This window comes from Neophocaena asiaeorientalis, unplaced genomic scaffold (genome assembly GCF_003031525.2).
Source record: "Neophocaena asiaeorientalis asiaeorientalis breed wild unplaced genomic scaffold, Neophocaena_asiaeorientalis_V1.1 scaffold345, whole genome shotgun sequence".
Lineage (NCBI taxonomy): Eukaryota > Metazoa > Chordata > Mammalia > Artiodactyla > Phocoenidae > Neophocaena > Neophocaena asiaeorientalis.
The window spans coordinates 1,761,347-1,782,814 of NW_020175181.1; the positions used below are offsets into that span (position 1 = coordinate 1,761,347).

The 21,468-nt window shown below is 54.0% G+C and overlaps 2 protein-coding genes across 2 annotated transcripts in view; one reads left to right on the top strand and one right to left on the bottom strand.

Moving 5' to 3' along the window:
• The window catches only part of CIB4 (calcium and integrin binding family member 4), a 45,299-nt gene extending 37,817 nt beyond the window's left edge, over window positions 1-7,482 (top strand). Inside the window, 3 exon segments of the mRNA XM_024764544.1 lie at window positions 4,994-5,103; window positions 5,924-6,012; window positions 7,452-7,482. Coding sequence (XP_024620312.1) covers window positions 4,994-5,103; window positions 5,924-6,012; window positions 7,452-7,482 — 230 coding nt within the window.
• Window positions 7,483-9,127: 1,645 nt separating this feature from the next.
• CIMIP2C (ciliary microtubule inner protein 2C) lies at window positions 9,128-21,208 on the bottom strand. The gene is made up of 4 exons (XM_024764457.1): window positions 21,135-21,208; window positions 9,975-10,039; window positions 9,222-9,359; window positions 9,128-9,138 (listed from the first exon to the last, which is right to left on the bottom strand). The coding sequence occupies exons 1-4, from the start codon at window positions 21,206-21,208 to the stop codon at window positions 9,128-9,130; spliced, it is 288 nt and encodes a 95-aa protein (XP_024620225.1).
• Window positions 21,209-21,468: the final 260 nt, after the last annotated feature.

Genomic DNA, 21,468 nt, shown 5'->3' on the forward strand with positions numbered 1-21,468 from the left:
TTCCTCCTTGAATTCAAGTACAGAAACAAAAAGCACAGAGCCTTCATGCAAATCAGCAGTGCAAATAGATGCCTAGGGACTCATAAACTCCAAGGCTTCATCAGCTAGACTCAGGCAAATCTGAATTCTCTTCGGGCTCAGAAGATTTGTTACCTCACAGAGCCGTCAGCAAGATTAAAGACGGGATGTGTGAATCTCTGAGCCTGGTGCCTGGCCTGTGATGGCTGCTCTATCAATTGAGGTGGTAGTGGTAGCAGTGAAGGAAGAAGAGGAGGAGTAAAAAGAAGGGTCAGGAGAAGGAGGAAGAAAGGAGAGGATGGTGTTGGGGTCGTTCTTAGCCAAAGTCTGAAGACTTAACTCAGTGTTCTAACCCCTCAGTGCACCAAGTGTGGCCTATGTCCCAGCAGCATCAACGTTGCCAGAGGGCTTGCTAGAAATGCAGAATTTCAGGTCTCACCTTCCACTTACTGAATCAGAATCTGCCTTTTAACAAGACCCCCAGGTGGTTCCCCTGCACCGTAAAGTTTCCGAAGCACGGCTCTAACCCACTGGTTCTCCCACATGGCTGTTCACTGGGATTAGCCCTGGAGTTTTTAAGGCCTATGGTTGCTTGGGTCCCAGCTACAGAGATTTGATGTAATGGTGTTGGGTATGCCCTGGTTGGTGGGCTTTTCTAAGACTCTCTGGGTGATTCTTTTTTATATATATATACATTTATTTATTTTATTTATTTACTTCTGGCTGTGTTGGGTCTCCGTTGCTGCACGCGGGCTTCCTCTAGTTGCAGACAGCGGGCTTCTCATCGCGGTGGCTTCTCTTGTTGCAAAGCACGGGCTCTAGGCACACAGGCTTCAGTAGTTGTGGCACATGGGCTCAGTAATTGTGGCTTGCGGGCTCTAGAGCACAGGCTCAGTAGTTGTGGCGCACGGGCTTCGTTGCTCCGCGGCATGTGGGATCTTCCCGGACAAGGGCTTGAACCCGTATCCCCTGCATTGGCAGGCGGATTCGTAACCACTGCACCACCAGGGAAGTCCTCCCTGGGTGGTTGTAAGGTGCAGCAGAGCTTGGGAACTACTGCTCTGACCTACTGTATCAGTTAGGATTGCACTTGGTTATGTGTAAGAACATACCTGTTTAAAAAAAAAAAAATCCTGGATTCAGGCAGTCCAGAGCTGAGGTAATGGCTCCAGGAAGCAACCAAGGGCCTGGCTCCTTCAAGCCTCCTAATCTCCCATCTTTAATGGGACTGTTGTCCTCAGAGTCACAAGATATTTTCTGTGCCTACAGGCATCTCGTCATTCCAGGCAGGAAGAAAAAGGGACGTGAGAAGGGATAAGGACAAAATGGACGTTCAAAGGCACAGACGAAGTCTACTCTTCTTTCGCAAACTTTCTTGGAAGCTCCACCCAGCAACTTTGGCTATAACTTCATTGGCTGGAACTGTGTTACATGGTCACACATAGCCACAAAGCATACTGGAGGGTTGAGTATTTTAAGCTGGACATGGTGTCATCGTGAACAAGAATTGCAATTCTGTTAGGAAGAAGGAAGGGGTGAATGGCTCTCAGTCAAGTCCAGCAGGCCAGCCACACCTACCAGGACATACCCACTGGGCTCCAGTTTCTGCTTTGAGGGACCCTCCTGGCCTCCAACTGATCGATCCCCCTCTCTCAGCACCTCTGGGGAGACTTTCTACCTGTCAGAGACCAGCATCCCAGCACTGCTTTCCTGCTCCAGTCAGCACAGCTTCCACCAGTTGTGAATTACCCTCAGCCAGAGCACCTGCAGCGGATCCTCCCAAACCTTCCCAGGATCTGACACAGGGATGCTAGCGGCTGGGAGAGGCGAAGAGGCAACCTCAGTTCCGTGGGAATAGTGGTGAAAGCCTGCCTTGCCTCACTCAATCAAATGAGCTAATTTTTGTGAAAGTACTTTGTAAATTGCAAGGAATAACATGACAGAGAGATTGGAATGATGATGGCCAGAGGCTTTTGGGGGGACATGAAGGCTGAGCCCACCAGCTCTCTAATCTCCCTCGTTGCTGGGAAACACAGCAAGAAGAAGACACTCCTCTCCCCAGAGTGGCCGGACGCAGGTCATGAGGCTGCTGAGGCCACATGGGCTGGCCAGTAGCCTAGAGTTCCCTGCCCCCAGCCCTTTCCCAGGCTGTTCTGCCCTTGCGCCACCAAAGAAGGGGAACTGTCCGGGACTACATTTTACTCCAGCAAATTATTCTGTTTTCAGGTGGCTTGGGACCAAAGCCATGTCGCTTTGCTGTAGTCTCTGCATATGGGAGCTGGGCCAGCAGGACTCCTGGGGACAATGCAGGGCCTCAGGGAGAGGCTGCAGAGCTTCTCGTCAGCAGTGCAATGTCACTGCGGGGACCCACTCCCTCCAGTCCAGTGCTGGCCCCTCTGCACCTCCCCCCACCAGATCTGATCCATTACCCGTGGCGTGTCATAGCAGAGTTGTGCAGGGAGAGCTCAGATGAACATCTTGGGCCTCAGCCTCCGGCCCCTGGGGCTGATCAACATTCAGCCAGGGGAGAGCCCCCTGCTTAACGGGTTAGGTGCTCAGTTGTACCTTCCACATCCATACCCTTCCTTGGGAAACAGAGACAAAATTCTAGGCTCTACCACAGAAGGATCCTATGACATCAGCAAATGCACTCCTCCACTCTGGGCCCAGCTAAAAATTGGACATTTTAGAGTTATGAGTGATTGAGAGCATAGACTGACCATAGAGTCAGACTTCCTGGGTTTCCTCTTGTTTCCATCGCTTACCAATGTGTGACCTTGGGTGGTTCATTCATTCACTCACTCAACAAATATTCATTGAGCACCTGCTCTGTTCCAGGCACTATTGTAGGAGTCAGGAATACAGTAGTGACCAAAAGATAAAACTTGCTGCCCTCGTGGAATTTATGTTCTGGTGGAGGGAAATAAACAAGCTGACAAGTGAAACGTATAGTGTGTTAGGTAGTCTTCGGTGTTGGGAGAAAATGAAGCAGAGAAAGGGACAGGAAGTGTAATTTTAGACAGGTTCTGAGCAGTGCCCTGGGGGAAGCTGGCATTTGAATAAAGACCCAAAGGAACTCTGGGGTGAGTGTGTTCCAGGAAGGGGGAACCACAGTGCAAAGGTCCTGAGGCAGGAGCGTGCCTGGCCCGATGGAGGAATGGCAAAGAGGCAGAGTGAGGGCAGGGTGGACCTCGGGGATCACTGTTGGGACCGGGCTGTCCTCTGGCTGAGATGGGAGGCTGTGAAGGATGAACAGGACCACTCTGGCTGCCGAGCGGAGAAGAGACGGAAGGGGGCAGACTGAGAACAGGGAAACTGGTTAGGAGGCTGCTGCGGGGTCTTAGAGAGCTGGGATGGTGGCTGGACCAGGGTGGAGGCAGTGCAGTGAGGAGGAGACCTCAGGCTGGGTTTACTGCCTCTGGGGCTAGAGCTGGGAGGGGAGAAGACAGAAGACTGGCCAAGAGACTGGAAGGGTAGAGTTACCCATTCGCCAAGGGGCAGCTCTGAGTGCTGCAGGTTAGGGGCCAGGGCGGACGGGGGCGTATCAGGAGTTGGGTTTGGACAGGTTGAGTTTAAGAGAACTGTTAGTCCTCCAGGTAGAGAGGACAGGAACGCAGGTGGATATATGAGCCTGGAGTTCAGGGAGAAGCCCAGGCTGAAGACACAAATTTGGGATTCATCAGCGTATTGATGAGGTAATAGGCTGAAATGAGATTAAGGAAGTAAACATGGTTATTTAATCTCTGTGTGTCTCAGTTTCTGCATCTGTGTTATGAGAATTAAATGCAGTGAAATACAAAGCACTTAGACCATAGCCTGGCACCTCTGTTTGTCATGGTGGTAATTATTGTACCTGTCTAAGTTGACTGCACTTACTACATGGCTGGTGAGCGGTTCAGGGACTGCGTTGGGTGTCCCAGGGGAGGGCTGTCAAGAATGTCAGTACAATTGTCTCATCCTGGCATTCAAGGCCCTTTGCAGTTTGGCTCACCTTCCAGACAACCCCTGACCTTCTCCCAAGCCTCCACTCCCCTCAAAACTAACTGATCACCTGGCGTTGTTCCTTCTCTGCCACTGTCCCCAGCGACCCTGACCCTGACACCTCCTCCAGTTGCCATCTTTGCAGTCCCAAGCCATTTAGTGCTTCTCTGATGCCTCTTCTTCCAAGAAGTCTTCCTCATTCACACCCCCAACCCCAACCAGACAAGAACACGCCCATCTGGAAATGCTTGGGGTCCTTGGGATGCCTGTTCCTCTCTTCCTGGAGCCAAGCCACTCGGGCACCTGACAGTCTCCCCTGCACCCCAACCCAGCCTGGGAGCTCCTTGTTGGCAGGACCCAGCCTGGTGTATCTCTGAGCCTGATGCAGGGAGACAGGAGGAGGGACTTGTGCCCAGGTCCTCTGGCTCCAAAGCCAGGCTGCTTCCTACTCCTCCTTGCTGCCCAACTCCTAGCCACCAAAAGATATACTGACTTGTAAGTTCCAGGGTTGGACTTTCCACAGCATGATGGTAGATGTGGGACCCGGGGACCAGCCTAGCCAGGTCTGAATGCCAGCCCTTTCACTTCCTGGCTGTGTGGACAAACCAGAAAACCCTCTGTGCCTCAGTTTCCCTTTGGTAAAGTGAGATTCATAAAAAGTTAATTGTGAAGATTCAGTGAGTTAAAACAGGTGAAGACCTCAGGAGAAGTCTGAGCAGGTAGTACAGACCCAACCAATGCCTATTACCATTATTATTAAGCAGCCTTTGCCTGCAGCCTGCCCTGCCGTTGCTGAGCCCCACCCCTCAGGCCCGCCCAGGTCTCCCTGAGTCCCAGGTTCAGGCCCACCTGGTATAGTTGGGCTCTGCGGGGCCTCCCAGGGGTTGGTGGGAGTCTGTAGGTCCTGGCTGGTGCCGTGGCCCCAGGACTCTTGGAGGCCGAGGAAGCCCCTTTCCTCTCACCCTTCCTCTCAGGCCCCGCCCCCTCTTTGCAGATTTTAATGAGAACGGCTCCATCCACGAGGAGGACCTGCAGAGGATCATCCTTCAACGGCTCAACAGAGACGACGTGTCAGAGGACCTGCTGACCGACCTCACCGGCCACGTGTGTGCCCTGGGCTGTGGGACGGTGGCTGGTGTGGGCCCCGCTATCACCTGAAGCCTCTTGATGGCAGGCAGGGTGAGGGGCACTGAGGGATGGGTGCTCACTGGAAGCAACTACTCCCAATTTTCTGTTCTTCCTCCAGGATCATGACTCCCTTCCTGGGTCTCCAGATCAGTAGCCCACCCCAAGGGGCCCTCCCAGCAACACTGCAGCCACTGCAGGCAGGTGGGCCAACAGCAGGCCAGCCTCAGGTGCACACTTCACAACATCCCCTCTCCTACATAATTGCAGCACAATGCCCAGGTGTCCTAGAGTGACAGTCCAAAGTACGGCAGGACACGAAGGCAACCATGGACCCATTTGTCCTAAGACCGTGAGAACATTTTGGTCTGGGTGGGAAGTAGGAGCAGATAAAACCATGAGGGCTCATCGCTGCCTCCCCACCCTGACTGAGCCCCTTGCAGTGCAGAGCCCCTGCCTGTGACTGGGTGACAACAGCGGGTGGCGGATGTCACCCTGTCCATCACCCCACACCCGTTCTCACTGCCAAGTTTGTCCTGGAGGCACCAAGAGGACTCTTCCCATGATGAGACCAGCCCACAAGGTCCCAGACAGCCACGCACATGGCCTCATCTCTCTGCACCTCCGTGTCCTTGTCTGGGGCAGGGATAGAGCACCTGCTTCCCAGGGGACTCCAGGGACGCTAAGCACCCAGCGAGAGCTTGGCTTATGGTAGCACTCAGCGTGTGGAGCTCGCCCCCCACGCCTGCGCCCCCATCTCCCTTTCTGATTCTCTGGCTGCTTCTGTACCCCTGTCCAGGTCCTGAATGAGTCAGATCTGGACAATGACAACATGCTGTCTTTCTCAGAGTTTGAACACGTGATGGCCAGATCTCCGGACTTCATGAAGTAAGGTGTTCTGGAGTGAGGGGGGGATGCCCAGCATAGTGGGGGACAAGAAGCCCCCCACCAAGTCTCCCTCGGCCAATGGGACACCTTGGTCTTCCCAGTGAGGTCATGAGTTTCCAGGGCAATTCGCAGATTCTTTCAGCATCAGCAAAACTGGAGCTTCTGAGAAATGAGGTAACCTGGAAAGAGACAGGGAGTGGGGTTCAAAAGACAAAGGCGAGATTGCATTCCAGGCTTTGCAAACGACGTGGGTGGTCCAGACTTCAGGCGCCGTCCCTCTACAGCCAACACAAAGCCCTCTGGGCTCCAGGACTGACCTGGGGAGTTGCCCTTGCCACTGTTGGTCCTGCTGCCATGCCGCCACAACCTCCTGTGGTCACTGGGAGCTGGGGATTGGCATGGAAATGTCGGGGGGAGCGGCAGGGATGAAGATGCTGGTGATAGAGCTCAGAGAAGAGCTCAAGCATTTCCAAACCTTCCATCAGGCAGAAAGGGGCCTTAATGGTCGTTAGCTGTCCAAACTCCTTTGAGGCAATCGGCCATCTCCATACTGGCTGTATTTAACAGTCTTATTTGGGTCCTTACAGTTGTGGGAAACATACCACCGCTGAAGGCAGCCCGTTTCATGAGGAACAGCCCTTTTAGGGCAATCTTCTCGCACTGAGCTGCATCTGTTTGCCTGTGTCTGCCACTCCTGGGCCCTTTCTGCCCTTGGTCTTCAGTCTAGGTGATTTTGGTAGCAAGGAAGAGTGCCCACTCAAAATGGTTTAACCAACCACTCAAAAAAGAACAAAAACAGATAGACCTCAGAGAGCACCTGGTCGGGGGCCCAGAGTCTCTGCCTCTGTCCTCAACAGCTCTGCACTTTGCTTTACGTGCAACCAGCAATCTCTGCTTTGTCAGACGTGAGGCCAAATGTGGCCTCCACAGCGGCCAAGTTTATGTCTATTCGGCTCAGTGAATGTCCCTCAGCTCTGGCTCCAAATTCTCAGAGAATCTGATTGGCCAGCTCCAGGCAGGTGTCCAGCCCTCTTCCAACTGCCTGGCCGGAGCAGAGGGCCCTCCATTTCAACATGGTTGCCAGAGGGCTTAGCCTGGGCAGACTCTCTAAAAGAGGATCCACACTTGGACCACCCCCCACCCCCAACCGAGGTAATTCCTCTTCCTCCATAACAGCCCAGCACATGACTGGAGCTGGAATCCTGTCTGCCTTGAGTTTTTTCTTTGAATCTCTCCCGTTTCTTTCCACTGTTTCCAGCACCACAAGGTTCGGACAGCCTTTGCATTCTAGAGCTGCTCAAAGGAGGCTTTGAATTGGCTTGGGAGAGCTGCAAACTGGCCATCACTCAGAGAAAGGGACACAAGAGGTGTGAACCCAGAAATCAGAGGGGGCTTTACAACTGCAGGCTCGAGGTGGCTAATGGAATTCTTTCTTTCAGCTCCTTTCGGATTCACTTCTGGGGGTGCTGATGTGACCCCAAATACTTGCTCTGGCGGCCTTGAGGGGGACCCCTGGAACTAGGAATTCAACCCCCTGCGGGCGGGGCGCTGGGGGAGATCTGATTAGAAGGATGACTTTGTCCCCATCCCTCCCTCACTTCTAGAATATTGTTTATTCAATAAAGCAGAAGAAAAGCCTTTCCCTTTTTCCATCAGTTCATCATTTTTTGAGTGCAGGGTCATATAGAAGTACTTTTTATTAAGAACTGTTCATTCTAGGGCTTAAGTTCGCCAGTGATGCCAAGACTGGGATGGCCAGTCCTTTTGAGGTCAATACATGTCACAGCAGGGACCAGGCCAAATGGGATGAAATTCACCAGGAAAATACACGTCCTGCCCTCCCTTCCCTGGAGCCTCCCTCGGTACCCCTGCACCCTCGGGACGCGACAGTGTGTGACCAGCGATCAGGGTTTATTTGCTTTGCCATTCAGCCAAGCCCTGGGATGAATTTGGCCACCACAGGGGCTCTTTGGGGCCCAGCTGGTCTGGCACTCAGGAGAGGCCCCTTAGGGGGTCTCTGAAAGCTGTCAGATGCCTACCTGATGGGCGCATGTTTTTTTCTTGTTTACACTGTCCTCAGAGGAGGAGGTGGCTAAATGCTGGCTCACAAGGGAAGCTCTATTTCACCCTCCGCGTACTTGAACCTGCTGTGGTCGCCTGGCCTTTAGGGGAAATAAGAGCCCTTTCTTGATGGAGTCCCTTGATCAAATCCAGGAGGTGCTGGAATGTTGGAGAATTCCTATGGTGTGGGTACACACCTGACCCAAGGTTCCTATTCTAGATCCTGTCTCCAGAGGGGCTGTCCCCTGCATTCTGTGCCCTGTCCCGCAGACAGGAGGCCTCCCAGGAGGTAGTAAGCAGCGGCCTCCAGACCCCGAACCTCCCAGGCCACGTCCAGATGTGACCTAGGAACCCAGTGTCCACTCGGGCGTAAAGGTCCCTGATGCACAGCGATGCCTTGAAGAGTGTCTTAGTCTCGGGTCCCTTACCTCCTGTCCCCTTCTAGAAACAGTCCCAGGGGTAGGTCCCAAATCAGACTGTCCCTGCCAGTCTGGGAAGAATGCAGAAAGTGGTTTCTTCTCTCAGGCACCACAGGGCCCTCCGGGATCTGCGTCATCCCCACCCACATGGACCACAAGCAGAGTGTGTAGTGGAAATAGCAGAGCTTGGGAGTCAGAAAGGCCTAGGTTCGAATCCTGTCTGTGCCACTTCTCAGCTGCACGAGTTTGGACAATTCTTTCCACCTCTGAGCCTTGGTGCCTTTATCAGTAAAGTGGGGGCAACACCCCCTCTCTCACAGGCTATTGTGTGAATGAAATGCCGCTGAGCCGAGGCTCAAGTGGGAATTCTTTTGCATCTGACACCAGCGCAGGCATTCCAGGGCCACTGCACCCTCATTCTCAGACATGGCATAATGGGACTTCCTTGATTATCCCATTGGAAGCAGCTGGGAGGTATCTCTGTGCCTGAGTGACCTGCCACCAAGACTCAGGAGCCCTACAGGCCTCAGGGGAGAGGTGTGTGGGTCCAGCAGGGTGCTGACACCGCCTTCTCTTGGCTCTAACACCTGGGGTGAGCATTCCACAGGCCCCTCAGACACCGTGCTGTGTGACCCTCAGCGCTGTCCTGCTGTGGCCAAGTGGTCCTGGGGCTCAGAGGAGAGGAGCGTGGGATGGTCACGGATAAAGCTTTTATCCCAAAAAGCCAACCTGGTGATGCCGTGGCTCTCAGGCATCGGGCTCTGCACTCAAGGTAGCAGTCCCGCATCTGCCGTTCCTGTGGGGAGACCCTCTTCCCCGACGGGAATGTCTGGTAGGTCCTCAGGTTCTCAGGGGATACTCTTTTTTCTTTTTTTGGTACGCGGGCCTCTCACTGTCATGGCCTCTCCCATTGCGGAGCACAGGCTCCGGATGCGCAGCTTCAGCGGCCGTGGCTCACGGGCCCAGCCGCTCCGCGGCACGTGGGATCCTCCAGGACCGGGGCACGAACCCGTGTCCCCTGCATCGGCAGGCGGACTCTCAACCACTGCGCCACCAGGGAAGCCCAGGGAATACTCTTAAAAGGTGCCACTTCTTCTTCAGCCCCAGAGGAGGCCTGGGGGTGAGGATGGAGCTAGTGTTATGCAGTGAACCAGGTAGGGAGGGTGAAAAAGGCCCGCTTCCCAGCCCGTGCTGCCGATGACCCTGCCGGCTGCTCGTCAGCTTGACGCTCGAGGTCAGAATGACTTGTGTTTGCACAGCGGTACAGTGGTTAAGAGCAAGGACATAGGTGTCAAGAAGCTGGGATGGATTCTGGCCCAATTCCTGCTAGAAGTGTACACATGTAAAAATGGACTAATGTCGGTACCTCCCTCCTAGCTCTGTTCTGAGGAGTAGATGAAGTAATGCGTACAAAGCACTTAACACGATGCTGAGCAAGGAGCAAACACTCAACAAGTGTTACAAGGAATGTGCTGCTGCTACTGGCGATGATGGTGATGGCGGCGGTGACAATGGTGATGGTGGCGGTGACAGTGATGGCAGTGGACCTCAGGGAAGGACAGGGACTTTCCCCAGGCCACAGAGATGATCGGGGTAAAGCCTGAGTGCAGACACTGACCCTCTTACTCCCAACCACCTAGTTGGTCCCCTGTGTTAGATGTGAAGCTGCCAGGCAGTTTGGAGAAGGAACAGAGCTGGGCATCCTGGGGTCCCACAGCTGCAGGAGAAGCAGATCCTGCCCGGAGAGGTCTCAAGGGGAGACTTGTCCCCAGACAAGGCCCTGCACTGTCTCCAGGGATGGACTGACTCAGAGCCACCCCAAGGGTGGAGATGGCCAACCTAGAATCCTAGAGTTGGCGTTGGGAGGTCCGGGTTCCCTCCAGTTCTGCCTTCAACCAGACTCGCCATGGCACAAGTTCCCGAGGCCGTTGTGGGGTCTCAGTTTCCATATTTAGAAAATGCGCCCATCTGTCCTGTACAGAAGAACCTATAGAGGATGTTAAATTGTATCTTTAAAAACCATTCAACTCTATGGAAAGGGTTGCTGCCTTATCAATAACAATGGCAAGGCTCAGGGCTCTTGAGGCGAGCAATGGGTCAGCATGGAGTTGGAAACCCAAGATCTGCCCACTGACCTCCCGATGGCCCCTACTCCACAGGACACCTCACAGCATAGACTTCTGATCCCCCTGCCTGAGTGGCAGGAGGGAGAGTGAGGAAACCACATGCCTGATTATCTCACAGGGCAGAGCCGGCCTTCCCCGGGAGAAGCAGCTCTCCCAGATAAAAGCAGCAAAGGATGGACAGGGAGGAACTTTCACATTTGTTAGAGGGACGGTTGGACTTTGAAAAATGTGTTCACGTCCCTAAAAGAACATTTTCTGAGTCTGGGCTGGGGCTGGGGAGACAGCCCTGCTTTGTGTAGTACCCTCTGGGTCCACCAGAGGGCAGACGCTCCTTGCTGCACCGAGGGGCTGTGCTGGCGTTTGGACGAGTGTAGCTGCAAGGCTGCCATTGCAGGGGGAGAAGCCTGCAGACTCAGGCCAGCAAGGATTATGGGGTTTGCTCCCAAACTCCCAGGGCAACTGAAAATGCTCTTCCTGATTCCGCCCATTCAGGTTCCTGGCATCCCTCCTGAGGCTGCTGAAACCTTGGCCCCCTCGCTCTGTAACTGTCACCCTGTGTATTGTGGGGTAAAGTCTTAACTCATCACCCTCTGCGACCAAGGGGGCTAGTGGGAGGGACAAGAGCAGGGCGAGCAAAGACGCTTGGGACACAGAGAGCACAGCAGACACGGCTCAAGACCCCTGGTTAACTGAGACTCACACAGAGAGAACCAAGACTTGTTTGGGGAAATGGAGGGGAGAGGAGGGGCGAGTTGGTGACATCAGAGAGCATGGGAATCAGACTTCGGGCAAATAAGAGATCAAAGCTCCCCAGTCAGCACCGCCTCCCCTGGGCTCCCCACCCTCTGAAACCTGGACCTGCCCCCACGTCGCCACTGAGGTCACTCTTGCCGAGGTCACCAGTGGCCCTCCTGCAGCGCTGGACACTGTGGACCGCTCTCTTCTTGAAATATTGCTGGTGGTTTCTGTTACTCTGCTCTCTGGTTCACTGTTGGTTTTCACCAACACCTCTGTCCTATCCTTCTCAGTCGCCTTCTCATCATGTCCCCTCTCTGCCCACTTCCTCTGGGGTCTGTCCAGGGCCCACCCAGTCTTCCTGGTGATGGCCTCCATGCCGTGGCTTAACCTTCACCTGTGTGTGCAGGACCCCTGGTCTCCAGCTCCAGCTCAGAAGTTCCCTCCAAGTTTCAGACTCCTGTGTACGGTTGCATGCATCTCCCTGGGATGTCCCCCAGGCCTCACCTCCCACCTCCACCTTCCCCAACAGTCTAGTCCCACCTCCGTGAAGAGCACTCCGCGACGTCCAAGACAGAACGGGCATCCATCTCCCCCAGCTTCATCCCTCACATCCGGTCAGCCACCAAGCCCTGCAGCTGCATCCCCGCCACCTGAGCTCAAGCTGCATCGCCTTTCACCCGGACGGCGGCGGCAGCCTCCTCCCTGCTCTCCTACCTGCACTCACACCTCCAGCCCATTTTCCTTGCCACCTCTTCTAAGTCTAGGTGGGTCCCACTCTCTGTTCTGTGTCCTCAACCCCTTCCACCAGCTGCATCTCACCCTGTCCTGCTACTGTCCGCTTACATCTTGTCTCCCTGCTAGACGGGGAGCTTCTCAAGGGCAGAGTTTGATCACATCTTACTCACGTTTGATCCCCAGTTCTCCGAACCAGGTCAGGCATGTGGTCTGTGGGCAGGAAATGTCTATTAAACAAACGACAAGGTCGATAGCTGACATGCCAACAGTACCAGTGATGTTACGGTGGGACCTACAGACACAGACACTGAAAGCCAGTGGCCATGCTCCAGGGCCCTCCAGTGCATCTCCTGAGACCACCCCACTGCAATGCTTGACGTCTTACTTCCTCTCGGTTGAGCTCCCTCCCCGACACGAAAACATTCCCAGGGAAGCCCCGGAAAGTGCAGGGAGCTGGCCAGGCCACTGCCAGTCGAGGGCTTCTCCATTTCAGGAACTCTTCCTGCACCAGAGCCCAAAGCACAGTGAGGCCTTTGAAGACGTGCTTCAGTATTACCTCTGAGGTCTGCCCTGGGCCTCAGCCTCCTCACAGGTGGAATGGGTGTTGGCCTAGAGTTAGAAAGAAATGCATGATTTCGTCTTTGGATGAAAGGCAAGAGAGTTAAGCACCGTGGTTACTGATGCACCTTCCAATGGCTTTGCACTGTAGGCAGAACAGAAGGAGTCCTGCCCCGGTTCCTGGTCCCACCCTCCCTCCCCAGCTCTACCTCCCTGTGATCCTGCAGCGTTCGAGGCTAGCCCGGGGCCAGAGCAGTGAGCGACGGGGCTGCAGAACGGAGAGACCCTCCACTGGACTCAGGCCTTTCTCCAGCCTCACCTCTCTTGTCCCTTGCCTTCTTTCTGCCCTGGGTGCCTTGACCATGGTGGTCCTAACCCTCTCCCTCCTGCCTCAGTGACCCTTCCTGTTGGCCCCTCCTGAGTTCCTTGCTGGCGGCCACGTCTCCTGTCCTCGAAAGATGGTGGGCTTGGTGAGTGCCTGTGAGCCTGTGGGGTCGCCTTGGCCACTTTCAGGACGGAGTCCTCCTCTTTGCCATGGCCTTCCCCCTCCTGGGCTGCAGCGCCCTCTCCTGCCTCACCAAGGCCTCACTCCCCCATCTGTCCATCCCTGTCTCTCGACCTCTGTCCCCCCTCCCAGCCATCCGGGATCTCTCCTGCTCCCCTAGTGTCTTCTCCTCAGCCCACAGACATTCAAAGCTTTTCCTAGATTGCAAAATTCCACACTTGGCCTTGCTGCTTTCTACAACCCTTTCTCTTCCTTTATTTCCAAATTTCTCCAAGGAATCCTCTTTACTACTTTCTGCCTTCATTTCTTCTACTCCTATGCTTTCCTCCTGACCCGTCACTTGAATGTGTGCTTGTGCTTTTTCATGAAGGTCATACAAGATCATCCAGTCGCCACATCCAACATCCTAGGCCCCCACTCCCTCTCTGCAACATTCGCACTGATGAAGAAACTCATTTGGAAGAAGCATCACCTAAGATAAAGAGGCAGAGCCCCTGAAAGTTCTTTGTGCTGTGTGTGAAATGTCATAAAAAGAACAGTGCCATCATCTAGAAGTCAAAGACAAGCGGTTGGGAGGTGCTTCCTCCTTCATGGCGACGAGTCGCTCCGTGTGGAGGGAACTGTCCACCAGCCGTCTCCAGCCCCCACTTGCTCTTCCACATTAGAAGTGGAGGAACATCTACCTGAGGGGGTGAAGCCCACTCTCCCTCCCTCTTTTGCTTGGAAGCAAGGAAGCCCACCCTGCTCCTCCACGCCCTTTGGGGGACCCACTCTGCCCTTTAGGAGGAAAGCCTGTCCCAGCCCAGCCTGGCCATCTCATCCAGGCTCAGCGTCAGCCCCACTCTCCAACGCCAGCTTCCCCTCTTTTATCTTTTCTTTCTCAAGTGGTTCAGAACGCAGGGGATGAAAGAGGTGCTGGTCACCAGCTGCTGCCAAACTCCAACACAGAGAAAATGAAGCAACAGAATGAAAACTAAAGAAACAACCGTCTACAGCACTCTGCAGAGAAAAGAGCATGCCCCGAGAATATCGAACTGGCCAGTCACCCAGGTATAAAGGCAGCTGCATGAAAGAACTCAGGAAATAAAGCACCCAAAGCTCTTCTTGAAAGCGGTGCTCACTGATGAAATCCTGCCAACTAAGAGATGATTCAAAAGAAAAAACTACTCAGGAATGCAGAACCTCTGTAAGAATGACTGGTGGTTACTTCACATCTATTTAAGTGCAGAGAACCAAGAATAGCTACTAGGTGAAGGCTGGCTGCAGCAAAGAATGTAAATGTTATAAAACCTGTCAAAGGAAAAATAATTTAAGCAACAAAAGTTGGGGGGGGTGGGTGGAGGGGAGATGGGTGTGCCCTTAGAATTTCTAAAGCATAGTTCAACCCGTGGCATCTAAAATCGAAACCCGTTGGTGAAAATAACGCAACGTAATTACTCTAACCCCTTAACAGTGCTTATTCTCTCTCCCTCTCTCCCTCAGAGGGAACTTTTAGAAACGGAGATCTCTTATGATGAATTAGCATTTATCTGAAATCTGTTCTTCCACTTTACTTCAGTATCTTTCTCTTCAGTTAAGTTTGAGTAACATTAAATTTCATGCTTTTCATTTTAAAATAGTAAGTATGGAAAGATCGTATTTTTATAAAATTGCTCGCTTATCTTTCTGTCCATGGACCCCTCCACCCATCCATTTAGCCTTTTATCTGACTATACACATAAAAAGAAAGCTAAAGTGATTTTTAGGTTAATTCTAGGTGTTTGGATTTGGGGTGATTTGTTGCGTTCTTCTTTACCTGCACAGGTAATACTTTTTAAGAGAGTCAGATGGCATTAAGAGTCACTTTATTGGGAACCCGCTGTGTGCCGGTGCGATGCTAGGTGTTGAGAATACAAAAGCCTGCATTGCTCAGCCCCCTTCCTCCCACCTCCCCCCCATTCGGTATTTATTGAGTTCTGGCGTGTGTGTGTGCAAAAATGGTGCTGGCAGTCAAGGCTCTATTCAACGCGAGGAGGGAAGGCCCATTCCCCTGAAGGTCGGGTGGGGAGAGTACTGGTGGAGCTCCATGAAGGGGTCTCCATGGGGGGAGGCTTTGAGGCTAACCTCAGCGTGGAGGAGGACAGACTGGAGTCTGGCTCTCTTCCCCTGCTCATCTCCTAGGTGCTGGTGTTGCCCCAGGGTCCTCTTCTCTCTTCAGGGACCCACTCCCTCTGGGAGAGCTCGTCCACGTTAGACTTCCAACACCGGGGACACCCAGAGCGGTGTCTCCAGCTCCAACCCTCCTCCCGGCTACAGATCCACACACCCAGCTGCCCAGCGAGGGCTTGCCCGGGGCCCCCAGACTCAGCACAAGTGAAGAGAGCCTGCTTCTCCTCCTGGCCGTCTCCGTCCTGGCTGACACCGCCTCACCTACCAGAAGCCGGGCATCACCCTGCCAACCGTCACATCCAGTCTCTCCCTAAGTCCTGCTTTTGCTCCCTCCTTAGTGATTTTCCCACTGCCCTCCTCCATCCCATGGCTACCAGTCCTCCTCTTGCTTACCTGGACAGCCTCAGATCTCCTAGCTAGTCCCCTAGACCAAGTGTCACCCCTGCAGCCTGTCGTCCACACTGATGCCAGAGTGACCTTTCATCATCTGATCACCATGGCTCACCTCTCTTTTCACTTCCCCTCGGGCGCCCTATGCCCCGGAAGTGTTACTCACATGCCTGGGGCCCCACGTGCTCTCCAAGCCTTCACACACGTTTCCTCCACCTGCATCTCCTCCTGCCTCCTGGGGCATCTTAACCTCACTCACAGAGCCAGGCTCCCTGTCGCCTCCCCTGGCCACCCACCCTCTGCCCAGCATCTCTGCCTCACAGCAGGATTGCGATCCTTCATCAACACCAAGATCCACATGAGCTCAGCTCCTCTGCTAATAGAGTGTTCTCTTCTATCCTCAAAACCTACACAGCCCCTGACACATGACAAGTGCTCAGTAATGTTCACTGAAGGAGGCTGAAGTCCAGAAGCCGGGGGCACCATTTCCTGGAACGCTGGGCTCCAGCGAGTCCCACCCACAGGGGCGTCTGCACACCTCAAAGAAAGGAGCTACAGAAAAGTGACATGTCATCGTGATTCTTGTCTTTGCCACCCCCAGGCTCTCCGCCACACTCCTCCTCTGCTCCCTGCTTTCCCACCTTCTCTGAAAGCCAAGATATTTGCATCCCAATAGAAGAGAAGCCCTCTCCTCCACAATCCTCCTAAAGTTCTGCGTGGGTTCTGGATTCCATTCAGCCCCTCTTGCTGTGGGCGGGGACCCGTGCACGCACGCGTGTGTGTGCGCGCACACGCGCGTGCCCATGCACGTGGTCATATTTATTTAGCCCTCGGAGGGCACACCTTGACTAGTAGGTCTACGCCCCTGTACGCACCTGCATTTGCGAGCTGTGCGCATGACAGTGTGGTTCCATGGTAGAGGCCCGTTTTTGTTGGGCTTGTGGCACGCCATGGTGGATAGGACAGAGGGGAACGGCATGTTTCACAACGGGGCATCGAATGGTCCCTACGGACCCTCACCCCTCCTCCTCGACCCCTTCGTCCAACCCTGCCCCTCACCCACCTGCGCACCACACAAGCTTGGAGAAGGTGCTCAGCCCGGTCCACAGTCAAAGCCCCCTGTGGTTACTGTGCATGCAGGGAGCCATCCCTCCCCGCCTCTTAATAGCACTGCTTGGTCCCCCAGCTAACATTCAAATTAATTACCGTTCACCATCAGGGATCCCACGAGCAGCTTATTAACTAATTAACTTGTTACTGTTCAGCCTGTTCTCATTCCAAGAGCACCCTCATCTCCACACACTTCCTGCTGAGTACGGTTCTGGTCAGATCCCTCCCTTGGGCAACAACCTTCAAGGGCTCCCCATCACCTGGGAAATTGAGAACAAACTGGGTCAGGTGCTCAAGGCTCTGCTTGACGTGGGCCCCTGTGAGAGGTCTTTCCAGTCTCATCATCCACTTCTGTGTCCCAGTGTAACTGAGCAGGACCCTATGGGGCTTTCCAGGGACAGAATCCCCAACCATGTCCTCCGACTGCTTCTTGTCTGTAGCAAAACTTCAGCCTCCTAGGCCTTCCCAGAGTTCCAAAGAATAAATTTAATCAGAGACGTGAGAAAATGCAGAAAGAAAGGAAAACAGTCAAGCAAGACAAAATAATAATAGTTCAGCCATTAAACTAAGTCAAGGACATCCAGTTCCTCCGCAAGGACCATAGATAATATTCTGAGCCGTGTCCTTTGAGCCATTTTACAGATACTGACGCCACCAGGCGGAAGAAGTTAATTGTATGCTGCCCACAAGGACGTAGAACCCAGACTGGTTGGAACCAGAAGGTTGATGATGGTGACTCCTGATGACCTCACCACCAATCAGAAGAATGTCCAGGAGCTGATCCCACACCCCACAAACCCCCTCCCTCACCCTATCTTTAAAAACCTTTGCCTGAAAGCCTTTGGGGAGTTGGGGGCTTTTGAGCACTAGCTACTTGGATTCCTTTCTTGGTGCCCTGCAATAAACGCGGCACTTTCCTTCACAGCAACCCAGGTCAATGGATTGGTTTTACTGTGTGCAGGCAAGCAGACCCAAGCTTGGTTCGGTAACACCAGCTTTGCCACTCCAAGCAAATAGGCCATTTGTTGCTTTCAAAGCATATTCTGCTGGTACCTCCTCCCCATGCCATCCCCTCCGCCCAGAAGATGTTTCCTCCTCTCCCCAAATTGTGATCTTATCCATCCTTCAAGGTACGTTTCATACACCCCCTTTCCCATCGAGCCTCTTCCGACCCACCCATAGACCACGCCTGTCCCTGCCACTGAACTGTCTTCGATCCTTGTGCCTCTCTTATGTCTCAATTCACATTCTGCTGTGTTGTAATTACCTGGGCCCTAGTATATTCTTCCTATCTGAACTGTCAACTCCATGGGGAGAGAGGGCTGGGTTCTACTCATACTTGCATCCCTGGCACCCAGTAGATGCTCTGTAAGTATTTGCTGAATTGAACTGACAAATGGGAGCACATCTCTATGGGCTTATGTGTTCTTCTGCAGAGAAGGAGGGTCCCTGTTACAAAGCCCAGGTTGCTGGAGCCCCCCATCCCCCGTTCTTAGGAAGGCTCCCCAGGTCCTCAGGGCTGTGTGAGTGGCATCAGGTAGCTATGTGGGCACTTGGGCCTCCTACATCCTCCTGCACAGACGCCCTTTGCTTTGTCCCCCAGGATGCACGGGCAGGTCAAGTGTTCGGACTGGGAGCCCGGTGAGGTGTGGTGGGAGGCAGAGCGCAAAGGGATGGGTCCCACCTAGATCTGACCTGCCGGCGGGAAGCACAGAGTCTCACCGAGCCAGTCTCTTCCCTCCAAAAGCCTTACAACACCAGGATCTCTGACCCGAGAGCTCCCTGCTCACTGCGGGGAGGGCACACGGGCCAGAAAGTGGCACAATGTCTGAGGGCTGTACTGCCCAGAGCGGCAAGGGAGCGGGTGGGGCATCCTTGTCTGAGGACCAGCACCCTGTTCCCCTCAGTACCCAGAATCAGGCCTTGAACGCTGTAGAGATCTAACTGCTGACAACTGCTAGCAGTTGGGGAGAGCAGGGTGTTGAAGTCACATAGACCTGGCTGGGCAACCTGATGAAAGACCTCGGGCAGTTTTGCATCTGGGTTGACAACTGGGTTGTTGTGAAGATTTTTTTTTTTTTAAGTTTGTAAAAAGCCTGGCATATAATAGGTGCTTATACATGGGGGTTCACAGTGCCACTACAGGGCATCGGGGACCTGGTTCCAGCCCAGCTCTTCCATCACCAGCCTGGGGCTCAGGCAAGTCCCCATCCCCCAGACCTCGGTGACCACGTCTGGAACGGGAGGTGGTGGTGGGGCTGGACTGCCTGGTTTCCGAGGTCCTCACGACTGCAAGTATTTCTGCCCCTATGAGTAAAACTGGTAAGGAGGACGATCTGAGTGTCCGAAGAGACTGGTTGCACTTAAAATCCTGTGATTCATCTTTGAAAAGGCACACAAAATAATAATTACCCAAGTGTGGCAGGGAAATCTTGGATTCTTTCATTACGTTAACAAAGTTGCCAATAAGGTAGCATTTAGACACATAAGACAACTCAATTCATTCCTTGAGAATCTTTAGGGAGAGCAGATCCCTCCCAGAAAGATCCAGCCAAGAAAGTAACACATAGAGGCTCAGCTGCTCAAACTAGCCCATCCACGCTTGGAACCTTATTTATGATTCACTTGTGATCACAATTGCTAGATCAGTCAGAGGACAGGGCACTCAAGGGAACTGCAGACGAGTGGCGTGGATAGAGAAGTATCCTGGGATTGCCTCTGAAACATGCAGCTTCCCTCCCCGCAACCTGGGACCGAGTTGGGGAGCCGTGGGGGAGGGTTAGGTTCCAATGGAGACTGTGGTGGGCTTAAGACAAAACTATAGCAATGTATGAAATCAAATTTCATGATAAACACCCAGAGTGTGGTGTAAACACCACTACCCAAGGCTGCAGAGATGGTTTTGAACTAAACCTTATGTATTTACACCAGACTGGGAACCCCCTCCAGGGCAACCCCCCACTTGTTTGTCTTAACCCAACACCTGGCCCATCCCAAGCACTCAACACATCTTTGTCAAAGGAATGCCTGAACGATTGAAAGAATTAAGAGGAAAATCCTTAGTCATCTTCTCTAACACACCTGGCTTGACTTCAGGAAACAACTGTGACCTGGTAAATCAGCTTTGTCTGATGGGAACCGAAGCAGCTTTTGAGCTCTCTAAGGCCCAGGAAAGGCCCTGTCCACCAAGGGGCTGGATTAAAGCTACAGAACCTGCCCCTACTTACTGTACTACCTCTGTGTGCAGAAATTATTTGAATATCACAGCTCCTCTATGTCAGCCTTATTCTGCTTCAAGAAAACCCAAACGTCACACAAATATACACTGAGACCTTTTCTTTGTTTTGCAGCCTGTTTAGTTTGCAGAAGAGAGCACGTGTTTTTCCACCCACGTGGAGATCCTGCCTGCAAAACTCTCAAGACATTAATTTCATTCATTCGTTCAATACAGATGTGCAGGCGGCTTCTCAGAATCCAGCCCCCATCCTCAATGGCCATGTTGACTGGTAGAAGAGAGGAGACAATCTCACAACCTGGAAGAGGAGGTTGGGAGTGGAAATCTCAGACACTTTGAGAAAAAGGACCAAAGAATGGAAGGGAGCGGTCAGACTCGCACCTTAGCTGTCTGGAGTGTGAACACATCCAGAGAAAGGAAAAGTAGGTTCTGCCCTGCATCCTAAAATGCTACAGGTAGGGCAGGTCTGGGGGCTGGGAAGCTTTCAAAGGCAGCATTCTGTGAGGATTAAGTGAGGTCAGTGGGAGAACCGAGGAGGCGATCCGGTGGGTAGCGCACACCACTAAACGTTACTGCCGGTCCTGCCATGTCAGATTCTTCGAGCCCCGCTCCCAGATGCCCACCCGGTCGCCTTCGCTCCTTCAACCAACAAGTAATTCATGTTGCGGGAATCCTGCGTGCACGCAATGTAGTGGGGGCCGAAGAACCCGCTCCCTCCTCGGGGACTCCTCACCCTCTTGCTCCTGCCCGGCGTCTCCGAACACCAACCCCACACGTCGTCTCCCCCACCTCCCCCTGACCCGGACCCCAACCACGGTTATCCCGGCCCGGCGGGCTCCGCGCTCTCTAGGTACCGACTTCCTACCGAAGGGGACCTGGAGAGCCCCCACCGCGCCCAGCCACTGCCTGCCCTGAGAGCGCAGACCCCTGGGGAGGCCACCCCGCCAGGTGAAAGCTTGGCGCCCCGGGTTCCTTCGGCCCCCAAAGGGCGGAGTTTCGAGGCCGGTGGAGGGGTTTGTGGAGAGAGGAGGGGAGAGACCGCCCGCAGGGGCTCTGAGCCCCAGATTCAGGCGGGGCCTGGTGTGCGGCGGTCTTACCCGGGCATGAGGCCGGGGGGCACGTAGGCGGCGTTGAACTCGGTCAGTAGGGCGCCCGCGCCGCGGGAGGCCATGATGGGGGCGGCGAGCGCGCAGCGAGCCCGGGCGCTCTGGCCACATGGTCGACAGCACGGGTTACCCGGCAACCGTGCGCCTGGCAACGCCAGGGGGGCTGCGCCGCCGCCGCCGCGGCGTTCCGGGGCTCCGCACCCCGCTCGCCGTCCTCTTCTAGGAGCAGCCAGGCGGGGCGCCCCCGCGAGATGTTCCCGCATCTCCACGTGCTCTCCTGTGTGACACCGCAAATCGCCGCTCTCACCCAAGCCTCCGTTTTCGC